Here is a 22,050-nt window from a genome sequence, read left to right on the forward strand (position 1 = left end):
CTACCTACTGCCTACTAGTACTAATCACCCTATACTACCTACTCCCTACTATTACTAATCACCCTATACTACCTACTGCCTAGTACTAATCATCCTGTACTACCTACTCCCTACTAGTACTAATAACCCTTTACTACCTACTCCCTACTAGTGCTAATCACCCTATACTACCTACTCCCTACTAGTACTAATCTCCCTATACTACCTACTCCCTACTAGTACTAATCACCCTATACTACCTACTCCCTAATAGTACTTATCACCCTATACTCCCTACTAGTACTAATCACCCTATACTACCTACTCCCTAATAGTACAAATCACCCTATATTACCTACTCCCTACTACTACTAATCACCCTATATTACCTACTGCCTAGTACAAATCACCCTATACTACCAACTCCCTACTAGTACTAATCACCCTCTACAACCTACTCCCTACTAGTACTAATCACCCTATACTACCTACTGCCTACTAGTACTAATCACCCTATACTACCTTCCTTCTACTATTACTAATCACCCTGTACTACCTACTCCCTACTAGTACTATTCACCCTATACTACCTACTCCCTACTAGTACTATTCAACCTATACTACCTACTCCCTAGTACTAATCACCCTGTACTACCTACTCCCTACTAGTACTAATCACCCTATACTACCTACTCCCTACTAGTACTAATCACCCTATACTACCTACTCCCTAGTACTCATCACCCTATACCACCTACTGCCTAGTATTAATCACCCTATACTACCTACTCCCTAGAACTAATTACCCTATACTACCTAATCCCTACTAGTACTATTCACCCTATACTACCTACTCCCTACTAGTACTATTCACCCTATACTACCTACTCCCTACTAGTACTAATCACCCTATACTACCTACTCCCTACTAGTACTAATCACCCTATACTACCTACTCCCTACTAGAACTAATCACCTCCCGAGTGGCGCAGTGGTCTAAGGCATTGCATCGCAGTGCTAACTGTGCCACTAGATATCCTGGTTCGAATCCAGTCTCTGTCGTAGCCGGCCGCGACCCGGAGACCCATGAGGCGGTGCACAATTGGCCAAGTGTCGTCCAGGGTAAGGGAGGGAATGGCCGGCAGGGATGTAGAGCATGGTGTTTGCAACACCATGGTTGTGGGTTTGATTCCCACAGGGGGCCAGTATGAAAAATACAAAAACCATGTATGCACTCACTAACTGGAAGTCGCTCTGGATAAGAGTGTCTGCTAAAAAATGTAAAGAAATACTGCCTAGTACTAATCAACCTATACTACCTACTCCCTACTAGTACTAATCACCCTATACTACCTACTGCCTAGAACTAATCACCCTATACTACTTACTCCCTAGTACTAATCACCCTATACTACCTACTCCCTACTAGTACTAATCACCTTATACTACCTACTCCCTAGTACTAATCACCCTATACTACCTACTCCCTAGGACTAATCACCCTATACTACCTACTCCCTACTAGTACTAATCACCCTATACTACCTACTCCCTAATAATACAAATCACCCTATATTACCTACTCCCTACTAGTACTAATCACCCTATATTACCTGCTGCGTACTAGTACTAATCACCCTATACTACCTACTGCCTACTAGTACTAATCACCTTATACTACCTACTCCCTACTAGTACTAATCACCCTATACTACCAACTCCCTAGTACTAATCACCCTATACCACCTACTGCCTAGTATTAATCACCCTATACTACCTACTCCCTAGAACTAATCACCCTATACTACTTACTCCCTAGTACTAATCACCCTATACTACCTACTCACTACTAGTACCAATCACCTTATACTACCTACTCCCTAGTACTAATCACCCTATACTACCTACTCCCTAGTACTAATCACCCTATACTACCTACTGCCTACTAGTACTAATCACCCTATACTACCTCCTCCCTACTAGTACTAATCACCCTATATTACCTACTGCCTACTAGTACTAATCACCCTATACTACCTACTCCCTACTAGTAATAATCACCCTATACTACCTACTCCCTACTAGTAATAATCACCCTATACTACCTACTCCCTACTAGTACTAATCACCCTATACTACCTACTCCCTACTAGTACTAATCACCCTATATTACCTACTCCCTAGTACTAATCATCCTGTACTACCTACTCCCTACTAGTACTAATCACCCTATACTACCTACTCGTACTAATCACCCTATATTACCTACTCCCTAGTACTAATAATCCTGTACTACCCTACTCCCTACTAGTACTAATCACCTTATACTACCTACTCCCTAGTACTAATCACCATATACTACCTACTGCCTACTAGTACTAATCACCCTATACTACCTACTCCCTACTATTACTAATCACCCTATACTACCTACTGCCAAGTACTAATCATCCTGTACTACCTACTCCCTACTATTACTAATCACCCTATACTACCTACTCCCTACTAGTGCTAATCACCCTATACTACCTACTCCCTACTAGTACTAATCTCCCTATACTACCTACTCCCTATTAGTACTAATCACCTTATACTACCTCCTCCCTAGTACTAATCACCCTATACTATCTACTCCCTACTAGTACTAATCACCCTGTACTACCTACTCCCTACTAGTACTAATCACCCTGTACTACCTACTCCCTACTAGTACTAATCACCCTGTACTACCTACTCCCTAGTACTAATCACCCTATACTACCTACTCCCTAGTACTAATCACCCTATACTACCTACTCCCTACTAGTACTAATCACCATATACTACCTACTCCCTACTAGTACTAATCACCATATACTACCTACTCCCTACTAGTACTAATCACCCTATGTTACCTACTCCCTAGTACTAATCATCCTGTACTACCTACTCCCTACTAGTACTAATCACCTTATACTACCTACTCCCTAATATTACTAATCACCCTATACTACCTACTCACTACTAGTACCAATCACCTTATACTACCTACTCCCTAGTACTAATCACCCTATACTACCTACTGCCTACTAGTACTAATCACCCTATACTACCTCCTCCCTACTAGTACTAATCACCCTATATTACCTACTGCTTACTAGTACTAATCACCCTATACTACCTACTCCCTACTAGTAATAATCACCCTATACTACCTACTCCCTACTAGTACTAATCACCCTATACTACCTACTCCCTACTAGTACTAATCACCCTATACTACCTCCTCCCTACTAGTACTAATCACCCTATACTACCAACTCCCTAGTACTAATCACCCTATACCACCTACTGCCTAGTATTAATCACCCTATACTACCTACTCCCTAGAACTAATCACCCTATACTACTTACTCCCTAGTACTAATCACCCTATACTACCTACTCACTACTAGTACCAATCACCTTATACTACCTACTCCCTAGTACTAATCACCCTATACTACCTACTCCCTAGTACTAATCACCCTATACTACCTACTGCCTACTAGTACTAATCACCCTATACTACCTCCTCCCTACTAGTACTAATCACCCTATATTACCTACTGCCTACTAGTACTAATCACCCTATACTACCTACTCCCTACTAGTAATAATCACCCTATACTACCTACTCCCTACTAGTAATAATCACCCTATACTACCTACTCCCTACTAGTACTAATCACCCTATACTACCTACTCCCTACTAGTACTAATCACCCTATATTACCTACTCCCTAGTACTAATCATCCTGTACTACCTACTCCCTACTAGTACTAATCACCCTATACTACCTACTCGTACTAATCACCCTATATTACCTACTCCCTAGTACTAATAATCCTGTACTACCCTACTCCCTACTAGTACTAATCACCTTATACTACCTACTCCCTAGTACTAATCACCATATACTACCTACTGCCTACTAGTACTAATCACCCTATACTACCTACTCCCTACTATTACTAATCACCCTATACTACCTACTGCCAAGTACTAATCATCCTGTACTACCTACTCCCTACTATTACTAATCACCCTATACTACCTACTCCCTACTAGTGCTAATCACCCTATACTACCTACTCCCTACTAGTACTAATCTCCCTATACTACCTACTCCCTATTAGTACTAATCACCTTATACTACCTCCTCCCTAGTACTAATCACCCTATACTATCTACTCCCTACTAGTACTAATCACCCTGTACTACCTACTCCCTACTAGTACTAATCACCCTGTACTACCTACTCCCTACTAGTACTAATCACCCTGTACTACCTACTCCCTAGTACTAATCACCCTATACTACCTACTCCCTAGTACTAATCACCCTATACTACCTACTCCCTACTAGTACTAATCACCATATACTACCTACTCCCTACTAGTACTAATCACCATATACTACCTACTCCCTACTAGTACTAATCACCCTATGTTACCTACTCCCTAGTACTAATCATCCTGTACTACCTACTCCCTACTAGTACTAATCACCTTATACTACCTACTCCCTACTATTACTAATCACCCTATACTACCTACTCACTACTAGTACCAATCACCTTATACTACCTACTCCCTAGTACTAATCACCCTATACTACCTACTCCCTAGTACTAATCACCCTATACTACCTACTGCCTACTAGTACTAATCACCCTATACTACCTCCTCCCTACTAGTACTAATCACCCTATATTACCTACTGCCTACTAGTACTAATCACCCTATACTACCTACTCCCTACTAGTAATAATCACCCTATACTACCTACTCCCTACTAGTAATAATCACCCTATACTACCTACTCCCTACTAGTACTAATCACCCTATACTACCTACTCCCTACTAGTACTAATCACCCTATATTACCTACTCCCTAGTACTAATCATCCTGTACTACCTACTCCCTACTAGTACTAATCACCCTATACTACCTACTCGTACTAATCACCCTATATTACCTACTCCCTAGTACTAATAATCCTGTACTACCCTACTCCCTACTAGTACTAATCACCTTATACTACCTACTCCCTAGTACTAATCACCATATACTACCTACTGCCTACTAGTACTAATCACCCTATACTACCTACTCCCTACTATTACTAATCACCCTATACTACCTACTGCCAAGTACTAATCATCCTGTACTACCTACTCCCTACTATTACTAATCACCCTATACTACCTACTCCCTACTAGTGCTAATCACCCTATACTACCTACTCCCTACTAGTACTAATCTCCCTATACTACCTACTCCCTATTAGTACTAATCACCTTATACTACCTCCTCCCTAGTACTAATCACCCTATACTATCTACTCCCTACTAGTACTAATCACCCTGTACTACCTACTCCCTACTAGTACTAATCACCCTGTACTACCTACTCCCTACTAGTACTAATCACCCTGTACTACCTACTCCCTAGTACTAATCACCCTATACTACCTACTCCCTAGTACTAATCACCCTATACTACCTACTCCCTACTAGTACTAATCACCATATACTACCTACTCCCTACTAGTACTAATCACCATATACTACCTACTCCCTACTAGTACTAATCACCCTATGTTACCTACTCCCTAGTACTAATCATCCTGTACTACCTACTCCCTACTAGTACTAATCACCTTATACTACCTACTCCCTACTATTACTAATCACCCTATACTACCTACTCACTACTAGTACCAATCACCTTATACTACCTACTCCCTAGTACTAATCACCCTATACTACCTACTGCCTACTAGTACTAATCACCCTATACTACCTCCTCCCTACTAGTACTAATCACCCTATATTACCTACTGCTTACTAGTACTAATCACCCTATACTACCTACTCCCTACTAGTAATAATCACCCTATACTACCTACTCCCTACTAGTACTAATCACCCTATACTACCTACTCCCTACTAGTACTAATCACCCTATACTACCTCCTCCCTACTAGTACTAATCACCCTATATTACCTACTGCCTACTAGTACTAATCACCTTATACTACCTATTCCCTACTAGTAATATTCACCCTATACTACCTACTCCCTACTAGTACTAATCACCCTATATTACCTACTCCCTAGTACTAATCACCCTATACTACCTACTCCCTACTAGTACTAATCACCCTATACTACCTCCTCCCTACTAGTACTAATCACCTTATACTACCTCCTCCCTAGTACTAATCACCCTATACTATCTACTCCCTACTAGTACTAATCACCCTGTACTACCTACTCCCTACTAGTACTAATCACCCTGTACTCCCTACTAGTACTAATCACCCTATACTACCTACTCCCTAGTACTAATCACCCTATACTACCTACTACCTACTAGTACTAATCACCCTATACTATCATCAACCTTCAGTAGCGTTAAACACACCACTACTACACACATATATTTGTGTTTCATGTTTTAGCCAATGACCTGAATGTTCCACAATATAATATAATATAATATGCCATTTAGCAGATGAACCAGTCCTCTATAATACAGAGACTTTAAAGTCCTGTGTCATTGTTACTGCTGTTTGTTCATTCTGTGGTATATATTCCTGTCTCTGATCATGTCTCTGTTGTGTTTGACCAACGTAGGCCTTCAGGAAGTTTGATGAGATGAACGCCAAGTTGACAGATCAACTACGCAAGCTGGCTAAACAGGTTACCTTCTTCCAGTCTCCTCTTTTTCTGTCATCCTATGTTGTCTGTTTATCCTGTTATCCTGTTGATGTTGTCTGTTTATCCTGTTATCCTGTTAATGCTGTCTGTTTATCCTGTTGATGCTATCTGTTTATCCTGTTATCGTGTTGATGTTGTCTGTGTTTCCTGTTATCCTGTTGATGTTGTCTGTTTATCCTGTTATCCTGTTGATGTTGTCTGTTTATCCTGTTATCCTGTTAATGCTGTCTGTTTATCCTGTTGATGCTATCTGTTTATCCTGTTATCGTGTTGATGTTGTCTGTGTTTCCTGTTATCCTGTTGATGTTGTCTGTTTATCCTGTTATCCTGTTCATGTTGTCTGTTTATCCTGTTCATGTTGTATGTTTATTCTGTTATCCTGTTCATGTTGAATGTGTATTCTGTTATCCTGTTCATGTTGTCTGTGTATCCTGTTATCATGTTGATGTTGTCTGTTTATCCTGTTGATGTTGTCTGTTTATCCTGTTATCCTGTTCATGTTGTCTGTTTATCCTGTTATCCTGTTGATGTTGTCTGTTTATCCTGTTATCGTGTTGATGTTGTCTGTGTTTCCTGTTATCCTGTTGATGTTGTTTGTTTATCCTGTTATCCTGTTCATGTTGTCTGTTTATCCTGTTCATGTTGTATGTTTATTCTGTTATCCTGTTCATGTTGAATGTGTATTCTGTTATCCTGTTCATGTTGTCTGTTTATCCTGTTATCCTGTTGATGTTGTCTGTTTATCCTGTTATCCTCTTGATGTTGTCTGTTTGTCATGTTATCCTGTTGATTTTGTCTGTTATTGTTATCTGTTTATCCTGTTATCCTGTTGATATTGTCTGTTTGTCCTGTTCATGTTGTCTGTGTATCCTGTTATCATGTTGATGTTGTCTGTTTATCCTGTTCATGTTGTCTGTTTATCCTGTTATCCTGTTCATGTTGGCTGTTTATCCTGTTCATGTTGTCTGTTTATCCTGTTATCCTCTTGATGTTGTCTGTTTATCATGTTATCCTGTTGATGTTGTCTGTTTATCCTGTTATCCTGTTGATGTTGTCTGTTTATCCTGTTGATGTTGTCTGTTTATCCTGTTATCCTGTTGATGTTGTCTGTTTATCCTGTTGATGTTGTCTGTTTGTCCTGTTGATGTTGTCTGTTTGTCTTGTTGATGTTGTCTGTTTATCCTGTTATCCTGTTGATGTTGTCTGTCTATCCTGTTATCCTGTTGATGTTGTCTGTTTATCCTGTTCATGTTGTCTGTTTATCCTGTTCATGTTGTCTGTTTATCATGTTATCCTGTTCATGTTGTCTGTTTATCCTGTTCATGTTGTCTGTTTATCATGTTATCCTGTTCATGTTGTCTGTTTATCATGTTCTTGTTGTCTGTTTATCCTGTTATCCTGTTGATGTTGTCTGTTTATCCTGTTATCTTGTTGATGTTGTCTGGTTATCCTGTTCATGTTGTCTGTTTATCCTGTTCATGTTGTCTGTTTATCCTGTTCATGTTGTCTGTTTATCCTGTTCATGTTGTCTGTTTATCCTGTTGATGTTGTCTGTTTATCCTGTTATCCTGTTGATGTTGTCTGTTTATCCTGTTCATGTTGTCTGTTTATCCTGTTATCCTCTTGATGTTGTCTGTTTATCATGTTATCCTGTTGATGTTGTCTGTTATTGTTATCTGTTTATCCTGTTGATGTTGTCTGTTTATCCTGTTCATGTTGTCTGTGTATCCTGTTATCATGTTGATGTTGTCTGTTTATCCTGTTGATGTTGTCTGTTTGTCCTGTTGATGTTGTCTGTTTGTCCTGTTGATGTTGTCTGTTTATCCTGTTATCCTGTTGATGTTGTCTGTCTATCCTGTTATCCTGTTGATGTTGTCTGTTTATCCTGTTCATGTTGTCTGTTTATCCTGTTCATGTTGTCTGTTTATCCTGTTCATGTTGTCTGTTTATCATGTTATCCTGTTCATGTTGTCTCTTTATCCTGTTCATGTTGTCTGTTTATCCTGTTATCCTGTTGATGTTGTCTGTTTATCCTGTTATCTTGTTGATGTTGTCTGGTTATCCTGTTCATGTTGTCTGTTTATCCTGTTCATGTTGTCTGTTTATCCTGTTCATGTTGTCTGTTTATCCTGTTCATGTTGTCTGTTTATCCTGTTGATGTTGTCTGTTTATCCTGTTATCCTGTTGATGTTGTCTGTTTATCCTGTTATCCTGTTCATGTTGTCTGTTTATCCTGTTATCCTGTTCATGTTGTCTGTTTATCCTGTTATCCTGTTCATGTTGTCTGTTTATCCTGTTATCCTGTTCATGTCTGTTTATCCTGTTCATGTTGTCAGTTTATCCCGTTCATGTTGTCTGTTTATCCTTAAAACCAGACTTGGACCACACACCCACTCCACTAAATAGCAGGCTAGTGATTGCTTTGCAATGATTGCAGTTAGCCACTGATTCCTTCCAAACCACTCATTGTAGAATTTGCGATTTCCAACTTGTTGTGTAATGTTTATGTCCAATGGCCGATGGCCGATGAGCACCGATACGTTTGATCTATAATTTCTCTTCATTATTTCTCTTCATATGACAAGATTGAAAAGGATTTGGCAGTAGATTGTCGACTTGATTCATGATGATGACTGCTAGCTTAAGATTTTGAAAGTATGATGTTGACATGATCAGTCCAATCAAAGCTACAGTAGATAGAACGTGATTTGACATCATTTTATCTGTGGCCAATGACCTTGAGCCTTCTTGGATGGGCACTTCTAGCATAACTCTATGGCAGCATCCAAGGGGTGTCACGGATTCTGCCGAGACTGCTCTTCCTTCTGGCTCTGGCAGGCTTCGGCGTTCGTCGTCACCGGAGTACTAGCTGCTGCCGCTCTATGTTATAGGTTTCTATGTTCACTTGATTGTTGTCTGTTGTTGCACACCTGTTCTCCATTATGTTAGTTTGTCTGCCTATTTAACATGTTCACATCCACTGTTTGGTGTGCGTGTTTATTGTATGGTACGAGTGTCATTTTGTGAGCGGGTTTTGCTCCTCCTTTGTTGTTTGGAGGGGTTTTCCTTGTATTTCTTTACTACTCAGTAAAGTGGTTCTTCATCTCATTCTGTGTCCTGCGCTTGACTCTGGCCTACCGCATTCCACTGACATTCGTGACAGAAACACGCACCACTATGGAGTCAGCAGGAGCAGCCGGAGTAACCGAGACGATGGAGGAACGAGTCCAACGTCAGAAAAGAATGATTCAGACTCTCGGGGTCACCATGGAACGAGTATTCCAGACAATGGAACGATGGGAGAGAGGTGGTATTCCGTCACCATCTCCAACCACTCAACCACCTACAACACTGTTCACCGCTTCGCCATCTGGGTCCAGTGGGATTCGGCTCTCGCTCCCGAGGGCATATGACAGAACACCTGCCGGGTGCCAGGGATTTCTCCTCCAGGTCGAGCTGTACCTGGCCACCATTCACCCGGCGCCCTCGGGATACGAGAGCGTGTACGCCCTCATCTCCTGTCTATCGGGGAAGGCGCTGGAATGGGCCAACGCTGAGTGGGGAGGAATAGATGCAAGTACTGTCCACTACGAGGATTTCACCCGCCGCTTCCGGGCGGTATTCGATCATCCACCAGAGGGGAGGGAGGCGGGTGAACATCTGTTCCACCTACGACAGGAGATGAGGAGCGCGCAGGAGTTCACGCTGGAGTTCAGAACTTTAGCAGCCAGCGCGGGATGGAATGAGAGGGCCCTGATCGACCATTATCGCTGCAGCTTAAGGGAGGACGTCCGTCGGGAGCTGGCCTGCAGGGACACCGATCTCACCCTGGACCAACTGGTGGACATGTCCATCAGGTTGGATAACCTGTTGGCAGCCCGCGGACGTTCTGATCGGGGGCCGTCCATTCCATCCCCCAGCACCTCCGAGTCTACACCCATGGAGCTCGGAGGTGCTGCGGTTAGGGAGACGGGGAGAGGGACCGTCCCCTGCACCAACTGTGGCCGCAGAGGACACACTGCTGGTCGGTGCTGGGGAGGGTCCTCAGGAGGTCGAGGCAGCAGGCAGGGCACTGGTCGACCGTCTCAGGTGAGTAGGCACCCGACTCCCCCAGAGCCTCCTGTTGCTAATTTGTGTATAGATATTGTTTTCCCAGAAGTTTCCCCCCATTCCCAGCATAAGGCGCTAGTAGATTCAGGCACGGCTGGGAATTGTATTGATCGCCAGTATGCTCGTAGTTTAGGGATTCCTACGGTGTCTGTTGATAAACCTTTCCCTGTGCCCGCCTTAGATAGTCGCCCGTTAGGGTCAGGCATAATCAGGGAGGTCACCACCCCACTTCTGATGAGGACGCAGGGGGGTCATGAGGAGAGGATTAGCCTCTATCTGATTGATTCTCCTGCGTATCCTGTGGTGTTGGGACTTCCCTGGTTAACCATTCATGACCCCACGATTTCATGGCAACAGAGGGCTCTTAAGGGATGGTCTGGTCAGTGTTCAGGGAGGTGTGTAGGAGTTTCCTTGGGGGCAACTACGGTGGAGAGTCCAAACCAGGTTTCCACTATGCACATTCCTGCCGAGTATGCCGATTTGGCTATCGCCTTCAGTCAGAAGAGGGCGACTAAATTACCACCTCATCGTCCGGGGGATTGCGCGATAAATCTCCAGGTAGGAGCTGCACTTCCCCGGAGTCACGTGTATCCTTTGTCTCAGGAGGAGAGGGCGGCTATGGAGACATATGTCACCGAGTCTCTAAGACAGGGATACATTCGGCCATCCACTTCACCTGTCTCCTCAAGATTCTTTTTTGTGAAGAAGAAGGATGGTGGTTAACGCCCGTGCATTGATTACCGTGGCTTAAATCAGATTACCATCAAGTACAGCTATCCATTACCCCTGATAGCTAGTATGACGGAATCATTGCACGGGGCACGCTTCTTCACAAAATTGAATCTCAGGAGCGCGTACAACCTAGTGCGTATCCGGGAGGGAGATGAGTGGAAGACGGCATTTAGTACCACCTCTGGACATTATGAGTATCTTGTCATGCCATACGGGTTAATGAATGCTCCATCAGTCTTCCAATCATTTGTGGATGAGATTTTCAGGGACCTGCACGGACAAGGGGTAGTGGTGTATATTGATGACATACTTATATACTCCACTACAAGGGCCGAGCATGTGTCCCTGGTGCGTAAAGTGCTTGAAAGACTGAGAGCATGACCTGTATGCTAAGGCAGAGAAATGCCTGTTCTTTCAGGAGTCCATCTCCTTCCTAGGGTACCACATGTCCGCGTCTGGGGTGAAGATGGAGAGTGACCGCGTTTCGGCCGTGCGTAATTGGGCGACTCCAAGCACGGTAAAGGAGGTGCAGCGTTTCTTGGGGTTTGCCAACTACTACCGGAGGCTTATCCAGGGCTTTGGTCAGGTAGCGGCTCCCATTACCTCGTTGCTGAAGGGGGGACCGGTGTGTCTGCGGTGGTCAGCTGAGGCGGACAGGGCTTTTAGTCGCCTGAAGGAGCTGTTTACCTTGGCTCCAGTGCTGGCTCATCCGGATCCCTCCTTGGCCTTCACGGTTGAGGTGGATGCATCCGAGGCTGGGATAGGCGCTGTACTTTCCCAGCGCTCGGGCACGCCACCCAAGCTCCGCCCCTGTGCTTTCTTTTCGAAGAAGCTCAGCCCGGCGGAGCGCAACTATGATGTGGGGGACCGGGAGTTGTTGGCGGTGGTCAAAGCCCTGAAGGCGTGGAGACATTGGCTTGAGGGGGCTAAACACCCTTTTCTCATTTTGACTGACCACCGCAATCTGGAGTACATCCGAGTGGCGAAGAGGTTAAACCCTCGCCAGGCAAGGTGGTCCATGTTTCTAACCCGTTTTGTTTTCACCCTTTCTTACAGACCGGGCTCCCAGAATGCTAAGGCAGATGCTCTGTCCCGACTGTATGACACGGAGAAGAGTTCCATGGAGCCCACTCCCATACTTCCGGCGTCGTGTCTGGTGGTGTGGGAGGTTGACACGGACATCGAGCGGGCGTTACGTAGCGAACCCTCTCCTCCCCAGTGTCCAAAGGGTCGTAAGTACGTACCGCTAGAGGTCCGCGATCGTTTGATTTATTGGGCTCACATGTCACCCTCCTCTGGTCATCCTGGCATCAGTCGGACAGTGACCTGTCTTAGTTGGAAGTACTGGTGGCCCACCTTAGCCAAGGACGTGAGGTTTTATGTTTCCTCCTGCTCGGTGTGCGCCCAGTGTAAGGCTCCTAGACACCTGCCTAGAGGGAAATTACAACCCCTACCCGTTCCACAACGACCGTGGTCCCACCTATCGGTGGATTTTATGACTGATCTTCCTCCCTCAAGGGGGAACACAACCATCCTGGTTTTCTAAGTCCTGTCGCCTCCTTCCTCTGCCGAGGCCCTGCTTACACACGTCTTCCGGCACTACGGGGTGCCTGAGGATATAGTGTCTGATCGGGGTCCCCAGTTCACCTCAAGGGTGTGGAGGGCGTTCATGGAACAGTTGGGGATCTCGGTTAGCCTTACCTCAGGTTTTCACCCCGAGAGTAACGGGCAGGGGGAGAGAATTAACCAGGAGGTGGGTAGGTTTCTGAGGTCGTATTGCCAGGACCGGCGAGGGGAGTGGTCGGTTTTCCTACCCTGGGCAGAGATGGCTATAAACTCCAACCGCCACTCCTCAACTGACCTCATACCATTCCAGTGTGTGTTAGGTTATCAGCCGGCCCTGGCACCATGGCATCAGAGCCAGATCGAGGTACCTGCGGTGAACCAGTGGGTTCGGCGCTCGCAGGAGACCTGGGACGCTACACATGAACGCCTGCAGCGGCCCAGCAGGCGTCAGAAGGCGAGCGCCGACCGCTACCGCAGTGAAGCTCCGGTGTATGCACCGGGGTACCGGGTCTGGCTCTCGACCCGAAACCTGCCCCTTCGCCTGCCCTGCCGGAAGTTGGGTAGGCGGTTTGTGGGCCCATTTAAAGTCCTGAGGAGATTGAACGAGGTATGTTATAGGTTACAACTTCCTGTTAATTATCGTATTAACCCCTCGTTCCATGTGTCTCTCCTCAGGCCGGTGGTAGCTGGTCCACTCCAGGAATCTGAGATACGGGAGGTTCCTCCGCCCCCACTGGACATCGAGGGGGCACCGGCGTACTTGGTCCGTTCCATCCTGGATTCGAGGTGTCGGGTGGGGGGCCTGCAGTATCTCGTGGAGTGGGAGGGATACGGTCCGGAGGAGCGGTGCTGGGTTCCTAGGAGGGATATCCTCGATCCCTCCTTGTTGAGAGAATTCCATCAGAACCATCCCACTAGCGCCGCGTCCTCCTGGCCGTCCCCGAGGCCGGGGTCGATGCACGACTGGAGCCGCGCGTTACTGTCACGGATTTAGCCGAGACTGCTCTTCCTTCTGGCTCGGGCAGGCTTCGGCGTTCGTCGTCACCGGAGTGCTAGCTGCTGCCGCTCTATGTTATATGTTTCTATGTTCACTTGATTGTTGTCTGTTGTTGCACACCTGTTCCCCATTATGTTAGTGTGTCTGCCTATTTAACCTGTTCACGTCCACTGTTTGGTGTGCATGTTTATTGTATGGTACGAGTGTCATTTTGTGAGCGGGTTTTGCTCCTCCTTTGTTGTTTGGAGGGTTTTTCCTTGTATTTCTTTACTACTCAGTAAAGTGGTTCTTCATCTCATTCTGTGTCCTGCGCTTGACTCTGGCCTACCGTATTCCACCGACATTCGTGACAAGGGGCTTGAATTTTTTCGAGCTCTCTGCCCCACCTGCCCTGAATGGCGGGGCGCCACTGTGTTATTATTGGAGAGAACAACATGCATTAAATTGCAATAATAAAGCATCCATTCCAAACCCTGTTTGTCCACAGTCAACAACAGGAAGCCAGGCTAGCCCGTAACCTGTGTGTAATCTTTGTCTCTAAGGTGCAGGAAGCCAGGCTAGACCGTGATAACGAAGCCTTGAAGAAGACCCTCCAGGACTACGATGAGATGGTGGAGAAGTGAGTAGACCCTGCCCCTACTGAGTATTCTCCTGTCTGATTGGTGGCGTACCTCACCTTTCTCTTCCCTGATTGGTGGCTTACCTCACCTACTCTGTTGGTTGGTCAGTTTGGTCCATTATTCTTCCTGATCAGTGGCTGGTCTGGCCCTTCTCCATTTCTGATTGTCTGAATGGTACATTACCTCTACTTCCATATTGGTGCCTTGACCTCACCCAGGCTAAGATCTACTGGTATATAACTGGTATATAACTGTTGTCCTATCTTGTAGGTACATCCCAGTGCTGATGACCCAGGCTAAGATCTACTGGTATATAACTGTTGTCCTATCCTGTAGGTACATCCCAGTGCTGATGGCCCAGGCTAAGATCTACTGGTATATAACTGTTGTCCTATCCTGTAGGTACAGTACCAGTCAAACGTTTGGACACACCTACTCATTCCAGGGTTTTTCTTTATTTTTACTATTTTTTTACATTGTAGAATAATAGTGAAGACATCAAAACTATGAAATAACACATATGGAGTCATGTAGTAACCAAAAAAAGTGTTAAACAAATGAAAATATATTGTATATTTGAGATTCTTCAAATAGCCACACTTTGCCTTGATGACAGCTTTGCACACTCTTGGCATTCTCTCAACCAGCTTCATGAGGTAGTCACCTGGAATGCATTTCAATTAACAGGTGTGCCTTGTTAAAAGTTAATTTGTGGAATTTCTTTCCTTCTTAATGCGTTTGAGCCAATCAGTTGTGTTGTGACAAAATTTCAGTCAGTGCAGTCGTAAAACCCATCAAGTGCTATGATGAAACTGGGTCTCATGAGGACCGCCACAGGAAAGGAAGATCCAGAGTTACCTCTGCTGCAGAGGATAAGTTCATTAGAGTTAACTGCACCTCAGATTGCAGCCCAAATAAATGCTTCACAGAGTTCAAGTAACAGACACATCTCAACATCAACTGTTTAGAGGAGACTGCGTGAATCAGGCCTTCACGGTCGAATTTCTGCAAAGAAACCACTACTAAAAGACACCAATAAGAAGAAGAGTCTTGATTGGGCCAAGAAACACGAGCAATGGACATTAGACTGGTGGAAATCTGTCCTTTGGTCTGATGAGTCCAAATTTGAGATTTTTGGTTCCAACCGCCGTGTCTTTGTGGTTCCCACCGTGAAGCATGGAGGAGGAGGTGTGATGGTGTGGGGGTGCTTTGCTGGTGACACTGTCTGTGATTTATTTAGAATTCAAGGCACACTTAACCAGCATGGCTACCACAGCATTCTGCAGCGATACGCCATCCCATCTGGTTTGCGCTTAGTGGGACTATCATTTGTTTTTCAACAGGACAATGACCCAAAACACACCTCCAGGCTGTGTAAGGGCTATTTGAGACCAAGAAGGAGAGTGATGGAGTGCTGCTTCAGATGACCTGGCCTCCACAATCACCCGACCTCAACCCAATTGAGATGGTTTGGGATGAGTTGGACCGCAGAGTGAAGGAAAAGCAGCCAACAAGTGCTCAGCATATGTGGGAACTCCTTCAAGACTGTTGGAAAAGCATTCCAAGTGAAGTGAAGCATTCTACCACTCTAAATTCCAAGCATCTGCCTCTAACCCTAGGATGCTCTTTGCCACCTTCTCTTCCCTGCTGAATCCTCCTCCCCCTCCCCCCCTCCTCCCTCTCTGTGGATGACTTCGTCAACCATTTTGAAAATAAGGTTGTCGACATCCGATCCTCGTTTGTTAAGTCAAATGACACTGCTGGTCCTGCTCACACTGCCCTACCCTATGCTTTGACTTCTTTCTCCCCTCTCTCTCCAGATGAAATCTTGCGACTTGTGACGGCCGGCCGCCCAACAACCTGCCCGCTTGACCCTATCCCCTCCTCTCTTCTCCAGACCATCTCCGGTGACCTTCTCCCTTACCTCACCTCGCTCATCAACTCATCCTTGACCGCTGGCTATGTCCCTTCCGTCTTCAAGAGAGCGAGAGTTGCACCCCTTCTCAAAAAACCAACACTCGATCCCTCTGATGTCAACAACTATAGACCAGTATCCCTTCTTTCTTTTCTCTCCAAAACTCTTGAGCGTGCCGTCTTTAGCCAACTCTCTTGCTATCTCTCTCAGAATGACCTTCTTGATCCAAACCAGTCAGGTTTCAAGACTGGTCATTCAACTGAGACTGCTCTTCTCTGTGTCACGGAGGCTCTCCGCACTGCTAAAGCTAACTCTCTCTCCTCTGCTCTTGTCCTTCTAGACCTGTCTGCTGCCTTTGATACTGTGAACCATCAGATCCTCCTCTCCACCCTCTCCGATTTGGGCATCGCCGGCGCGGCTCACTCTTGGATTGCGTCCTACCTGACCGGTCGCTCCTACCAAGTGGCGTGGCGAGAATCTGTCTCCGCACCACGTGCTCTCACCACTGGTGTCCCCCAGGTCTCAGTTCTAGGCCCTCTCCTATTCTCGCTATACACCAAGTCACTTGGCTCTGTCATATCCTCACATGGCCTCCTATCATTGCTGCGCAGACGACACACAACTAATCTTCTCCTTTCCCCCTTCTGATAACCAGGTGGCGAATCGCATCTCTGCATGTCTGGCAGACATATCAGTGTGGATGACGGATCACCACCTCAAGCTGAACCTCGGCAAGACGGAGCTGCTCTTCCTCCCGGGGAAGGACTGCCCGTTCCATGATCTCGCCATCACGGTTGACAACTCCGTTGTATCCTCCTCCCAGAGTGCCTGCTGGCCCCCCTACCTCTGCGGAAGCACAGTTCCCGCTCAGCCCAGTCAAAACTGTTTGCTGCTCTGGCACCCCAATGGTGGAACAAGCTCCCTCACGACGGCAGGACAGCGGAGTCACTCACCACCTTCCGGAGACACTTGAAACCCCACCTCTTTAAGGAATACCTGGGATAGGATAAAGTAATCCTTCTACCCCCCCCCCCCCCCCCCCCCCCCCCCCAAAAAAAAAAAAAAAAAAAAAACATATTGTAAAGTGGTTATCCCACTGGCTATAAGGTGAATGCAACAATTTGTAAGTCGCTCTGGATAAGAGCGTCTGCTAAATGACGTAAATGTAAATTATGTAATGAAGCTGGTTGAGTGAATGCCAAGAGTGTGCAAAGCTGTCATCAAGGCAAAGGGTGGCTACTTTGAAGAATCTAAAATGTAAAATATATTTTGATTTGTTTAACACTTTTTGGGTTACTACATGATTCCATATGGGTTATTTCATAGTTTTGATGTCTTCACTATTATTCTACATTGTAGAAAATAGTACAAATAAAGAAAAACCCTTGAATGATTAGGTGTGGCCAAACCTTTGACTGGTACTGTACATCCCAGTGCTGATGACCCAGGCTAAGATCTACTGGTATATAACTGTTGTCCTATCCTGTAGGTACATCCTAGTGCTGATGACCCAGGCTAAGATCTACTGGTATATAACTGGTATATAACTGTTGTCCCGTCTTGTAGGTACATCCCAGTGCTGATGGCCCAGGCTAAGATCTATTGGTATATAACTGGTATATAACTGTTGTCCCGTCCTGTAGGTACATCCCAGTGCTGATGGCCCAGGCTAAGATCTACTGGAACAGGGAGAACTACCAGATGGTTGAGAAGATCTTCCGTAAGTCGGTGGAGTTCTGTAACGAACACGACACCTGGAAGCTCAACGTGGCTCACGTGCTCTTCATGCAGGAGAACAAGTACAAGGAGGCCATTGGCTTCTACGAACCCATCGTTAAGAAACACTACGACAACGTGAGTTAACTAGAGAGGGAGGGATCACATACAATACCATTTGAATGTGCACGGCCCGCCTTAGATGGTTCTGTTCAGAAATCCCCTGTAGTGGACTACTGTTGACCATAGCCCGTATAGACTACAGGAGAATAGGAGGTGTTGAAATGAAACATGTCTCTGTTTCCATTCCCCCTGCTGGCTACATAGCTGGAACAGTGTAACATACAGGAGTGTCCCTGCCAACGTAAACCCTCGGTAACACACACACACACACCCACGCCCCTGTACCCCAGTCTCACCACTGGTGGCAGAGGGCAGTGACTCTGAATGCAGTGGTCAGTCTCACACCTGGGCGAAGTCCCAAATGGCACCCTATTCCCTACAAAGTGCACTACTTTTGCCCATTGCCCATAGCACTCTGGTCAAAGGTAGTGCACTATGTAGGGAATAGGGTGCCATTGGGGACTCTCAGATTGCTGTGTCTCATCTCTGCATGATACTTTAGTGTTTCTGGAGTGATGAAGTGTTGAATATCCACAGTTTTACCAACGCAGGTCTGCCCTTCTCCCAAAGTGTTCTTCTGACTGATCTCTGTCTCTCTCTCTCTCTCTCTCTCTCTCTCTCTCTCTCTCTCTCTCTCTCTCTCTCTCTGTCTCTGTCTCTGTCTCTGTCTCTGTCTCTGTCTCTCTCTGTCTCTCTCTCTGTCTAGATCCTGAATGTCAGTGCCGCTGTACTGGCTAACCTGTGTGTGTCCTATATCATGACCAGCCAGAACGAAGAGGTAGGAGTGAGTGTGTGAAGTATAAAGCACAGTGTAACATCTGAGCCCACCAGTGTTCTTGTAACGCTGTTCTCCTCAGGCTGAAGAACTGATGAGGAAGATAGAAAAAGAGGAAGAGGAGCTCTCCTACGACGACCCCGATAAGAAAGTCTTCCACCTCTGTATAGTCAACCTGGTTATAGGGTGAGTTGTATTTACATGGTAAAGGCGTTCAGCGTTGTAGTGGAGGGTGAACTTACGGAAACGCTGTTTACCCACCTTTTGGGGCAAAATGCATTGAAAGTGTAGGGAGCTTTGGGGCAAAATGCATTGAAAGTGTAGAGAGCTTTACTTCACTCACTGTGTAGAGTGATCAGAGTTTACCCACCTATTGTTTTAACACTACATCACAGGTACAGTGTTACTACAGTGTGTTAATGAATAGTGTTTCTATCTCTCTTCCAGGACCCTGTACGGTGTTAATAGTGTTTATATATCTCTTCCAGGACCCTGTACTGTGTTAATAGTGTTTATATCTCTCTTCCAGGACCCTGTACTGTGTTAGTGTTTATCTCTCTTCCAGGACCCTGTACTGTGTTTAATAGTGTTTATATCTCTCTTCCAGGACCCTGGACTGTGTTAATAGTGTTAATGTCTCTTCCAGGACCCTGTACGGTGTTAATAGTGTTTATATATCTCTTCCAGGAACCTGTACTGTGTTAATAGTGTTTGTCTCTTCCAGGACCCTGTACTGTGTTAATAGTGTTTATATCTCTCCTCCAGGACCATATACTGTGTTAATAGTGTTTATATATCTCTTCCAGGACCCTGCACTGTGTTAATAGTGTTTATATCTCTCTTCCAGGACCCTGTACTGTGTTAATAGTGTTTGTCTCTTCCAGGACCCTGTACTGTGTTAATAGTGTTTATATCTCTCTTCCAGGACCCTGTACTGTGTTAGTGTTTATCCCTCTTCCAGGACCCTGTACTGTGTTAATAGTGTTTATATGTTTCTTCCAGGACCCTGTACTGTGTTAATAGTGTTTGTCTCTTCCAGGACCCTGTACTGTGTTAATAGTGTTTATATCTCTCTTCCAGGACCCTATACTGTGTTAATAGTGTTTATATATCTCTTCCAGGACCCTGCACTGTGTTAATCGTGTTTATATCTCTCTTCCAGGACCCTGTACTGTGTTAATAGTGTTTATATGTCTCTTCCAGGACCCTGTACTGTGTTAATAGTGTTTGTCTCTTCCATGACCCTGTACTGTGTTAATAGTGTTTATATCTCTCTTCCAGGACCCTATACTGTGTTAATAGTGTTTATATATCTCTTCCAGGACCCTGCACTGTGTTAATAGTGTTTATATCTCTCTTCCAGGACCCTGTACTGTGTTAATAGTGTTTATATCTCTCTTCCAGGACCCTGTACTGTGTTAGTGTTTATCTCTCTTCCAGGACCCTGTACTGTGTTAGTGTTTATCTCTCTTCCAGGACCCTGTACTGTGTTAATAGTGTTTATATGTTTCTTCCAGGACCCTGTACTGTGTTAATAGTGTTTGTCTCTTCCATGACCCTGTACTGTGTTAATAGTGTTTATATCTCTCTTCCAGGACCCTGTACTGTGTTAATAGTGTTTGTCTCTTCCAGGACCCTGTACTGTGTTAGTGTTTATCTCTCTTCCAGGACCCTGTACTGTGTTAATAGTGTTTATATCTCTCTTCCAGGACCCTGTACTGTGTTAGTGTTTATCTCTCTTCCAGGACCCTGTACTGTGTTAATAGTGTTTATCTCTCTTCCAGGACCCTGTACTGTGTTAATCGTGTTTATGTCTCTTCCAGGACCCTGTACGGTGTTAATAGTGTTTATATGTCTCTTCCAGGACCATGTACTGTGTTAATAGTGTTTATATGTCTCTTCCAGGACCCTGCACTGTGTTAATCGTGTTTATATCTCTCTTCCAGGACCCTGTACTGTGTTAGTGTTTATCTCTCTTCCAGGACCCTGTACTGTGTTAGTGTTTATCTCTCTTCCAGGACCCTGTACTGTGTTAATCGTGTTTATGTCTCTTCCAGGACCCTGTACGGTGTTAATAGTGTTTATATGTCTCTTCCAGGACCATGTACTGTGTTAATAGTGTTTATATCTCTCTTCCAGGACCTTATACTGTGTTAATAGTGTTTTTATATCTCTTCCAGGACCCTGTACTGTGTTAATAGTGTTTGTCTCTTCCAGGACCCTGTACTGTGTTAATAGTGTTTATATCTCTCTTCCAGGACCTTATACTGTGTTAATAGTGTTTTTATATCTCTTCCAGGACCCTGCACTGTGTTAATAGTGTTTATATCTCTCTTCCAGGACCCTGTACTGTGTTAATAGTGTTTGTCTCTTCCAGGACCCTGTACTGTGTTAATAGTGTTTATATCTCTCTTCCAGGACCTTATACTGTGTTAATAGTGTTTTTATATCTCTTCCAGGACCCTGCACTGTGTTAATAGTGTTTATATCTCTCTTCCAGGACCCTGTACTGTGTTAATAGTGTTTGTCTCTTCCAGGACCCTGTACTGTGTTAGTGTTTATCTCTCTTCCAGGACCCTGTACTGTGTTAATAGTGTTTATATCTCTCTTCCAGGACCCTGTACTGTGTTAGTGTTTATCTCTCTTCCAGGACCCTGTACTGTGTTAATAGTGTTTATCTCTCTTCCAGGACCCTGTACTGTGTTAATCGTGTTTATGTCTCTTCCAGGACCCTGTACGGTGTTAATAGTCTTTATATGTCTCTTCCAGG

At 44.9% G+C, this 22,050-nt stretch overlaps 1 protein-coding gene across 1 annotated transcript in view; it reads left to right on the forward strand.

Moving 5' to 3' along the window:
• LOC311148363 (intraflagellar transport protein 70A) overlaps nucleotides 1-22,050 on the forward strand; it is a 63,712-nt gene that overhangs the window by 37,091 nt on the left and 4,571 nt on the right. The window contains exons 12-16 of the mRNA XM_084185312.1: nucleotides 6,643-6,708; nucleotides 14,674-14,750; nucleotides 18,310-18,520; nucleotides 19,212-19,283; nucleotides 19,363-19,466. Coding sequence (XP_084041438.1) covers nucleotides 6,643-6,708; nucleotides 14,674-14,750; nucleotides 18,310-18,520; nucleotides 19,212-19,283; nucleotides 19,363-19,466 — 530 coding nt within the window. The remainder of the gene's footprint in view (nucleotides 1-6,642; nucleotides 6,709-14,673; nucleotides 14,751-18,309; nucleotides 18,521-19,211; nucleotides 19,284-19,362; nucleotides 19,467-22,050) is intronic.

The sequence above is a fragment of the Coregonus lavaretus genome (assembly GCF_964263955.1).
Source record: "Coregonus lavaretus genome assembly, chromosome: 2".
NCBI lineage: Eukaryota > Metazoa > Chordata > Actinopteri > Salmoniformes > Salmonidae > Coregonus > Coregonus lavaretus.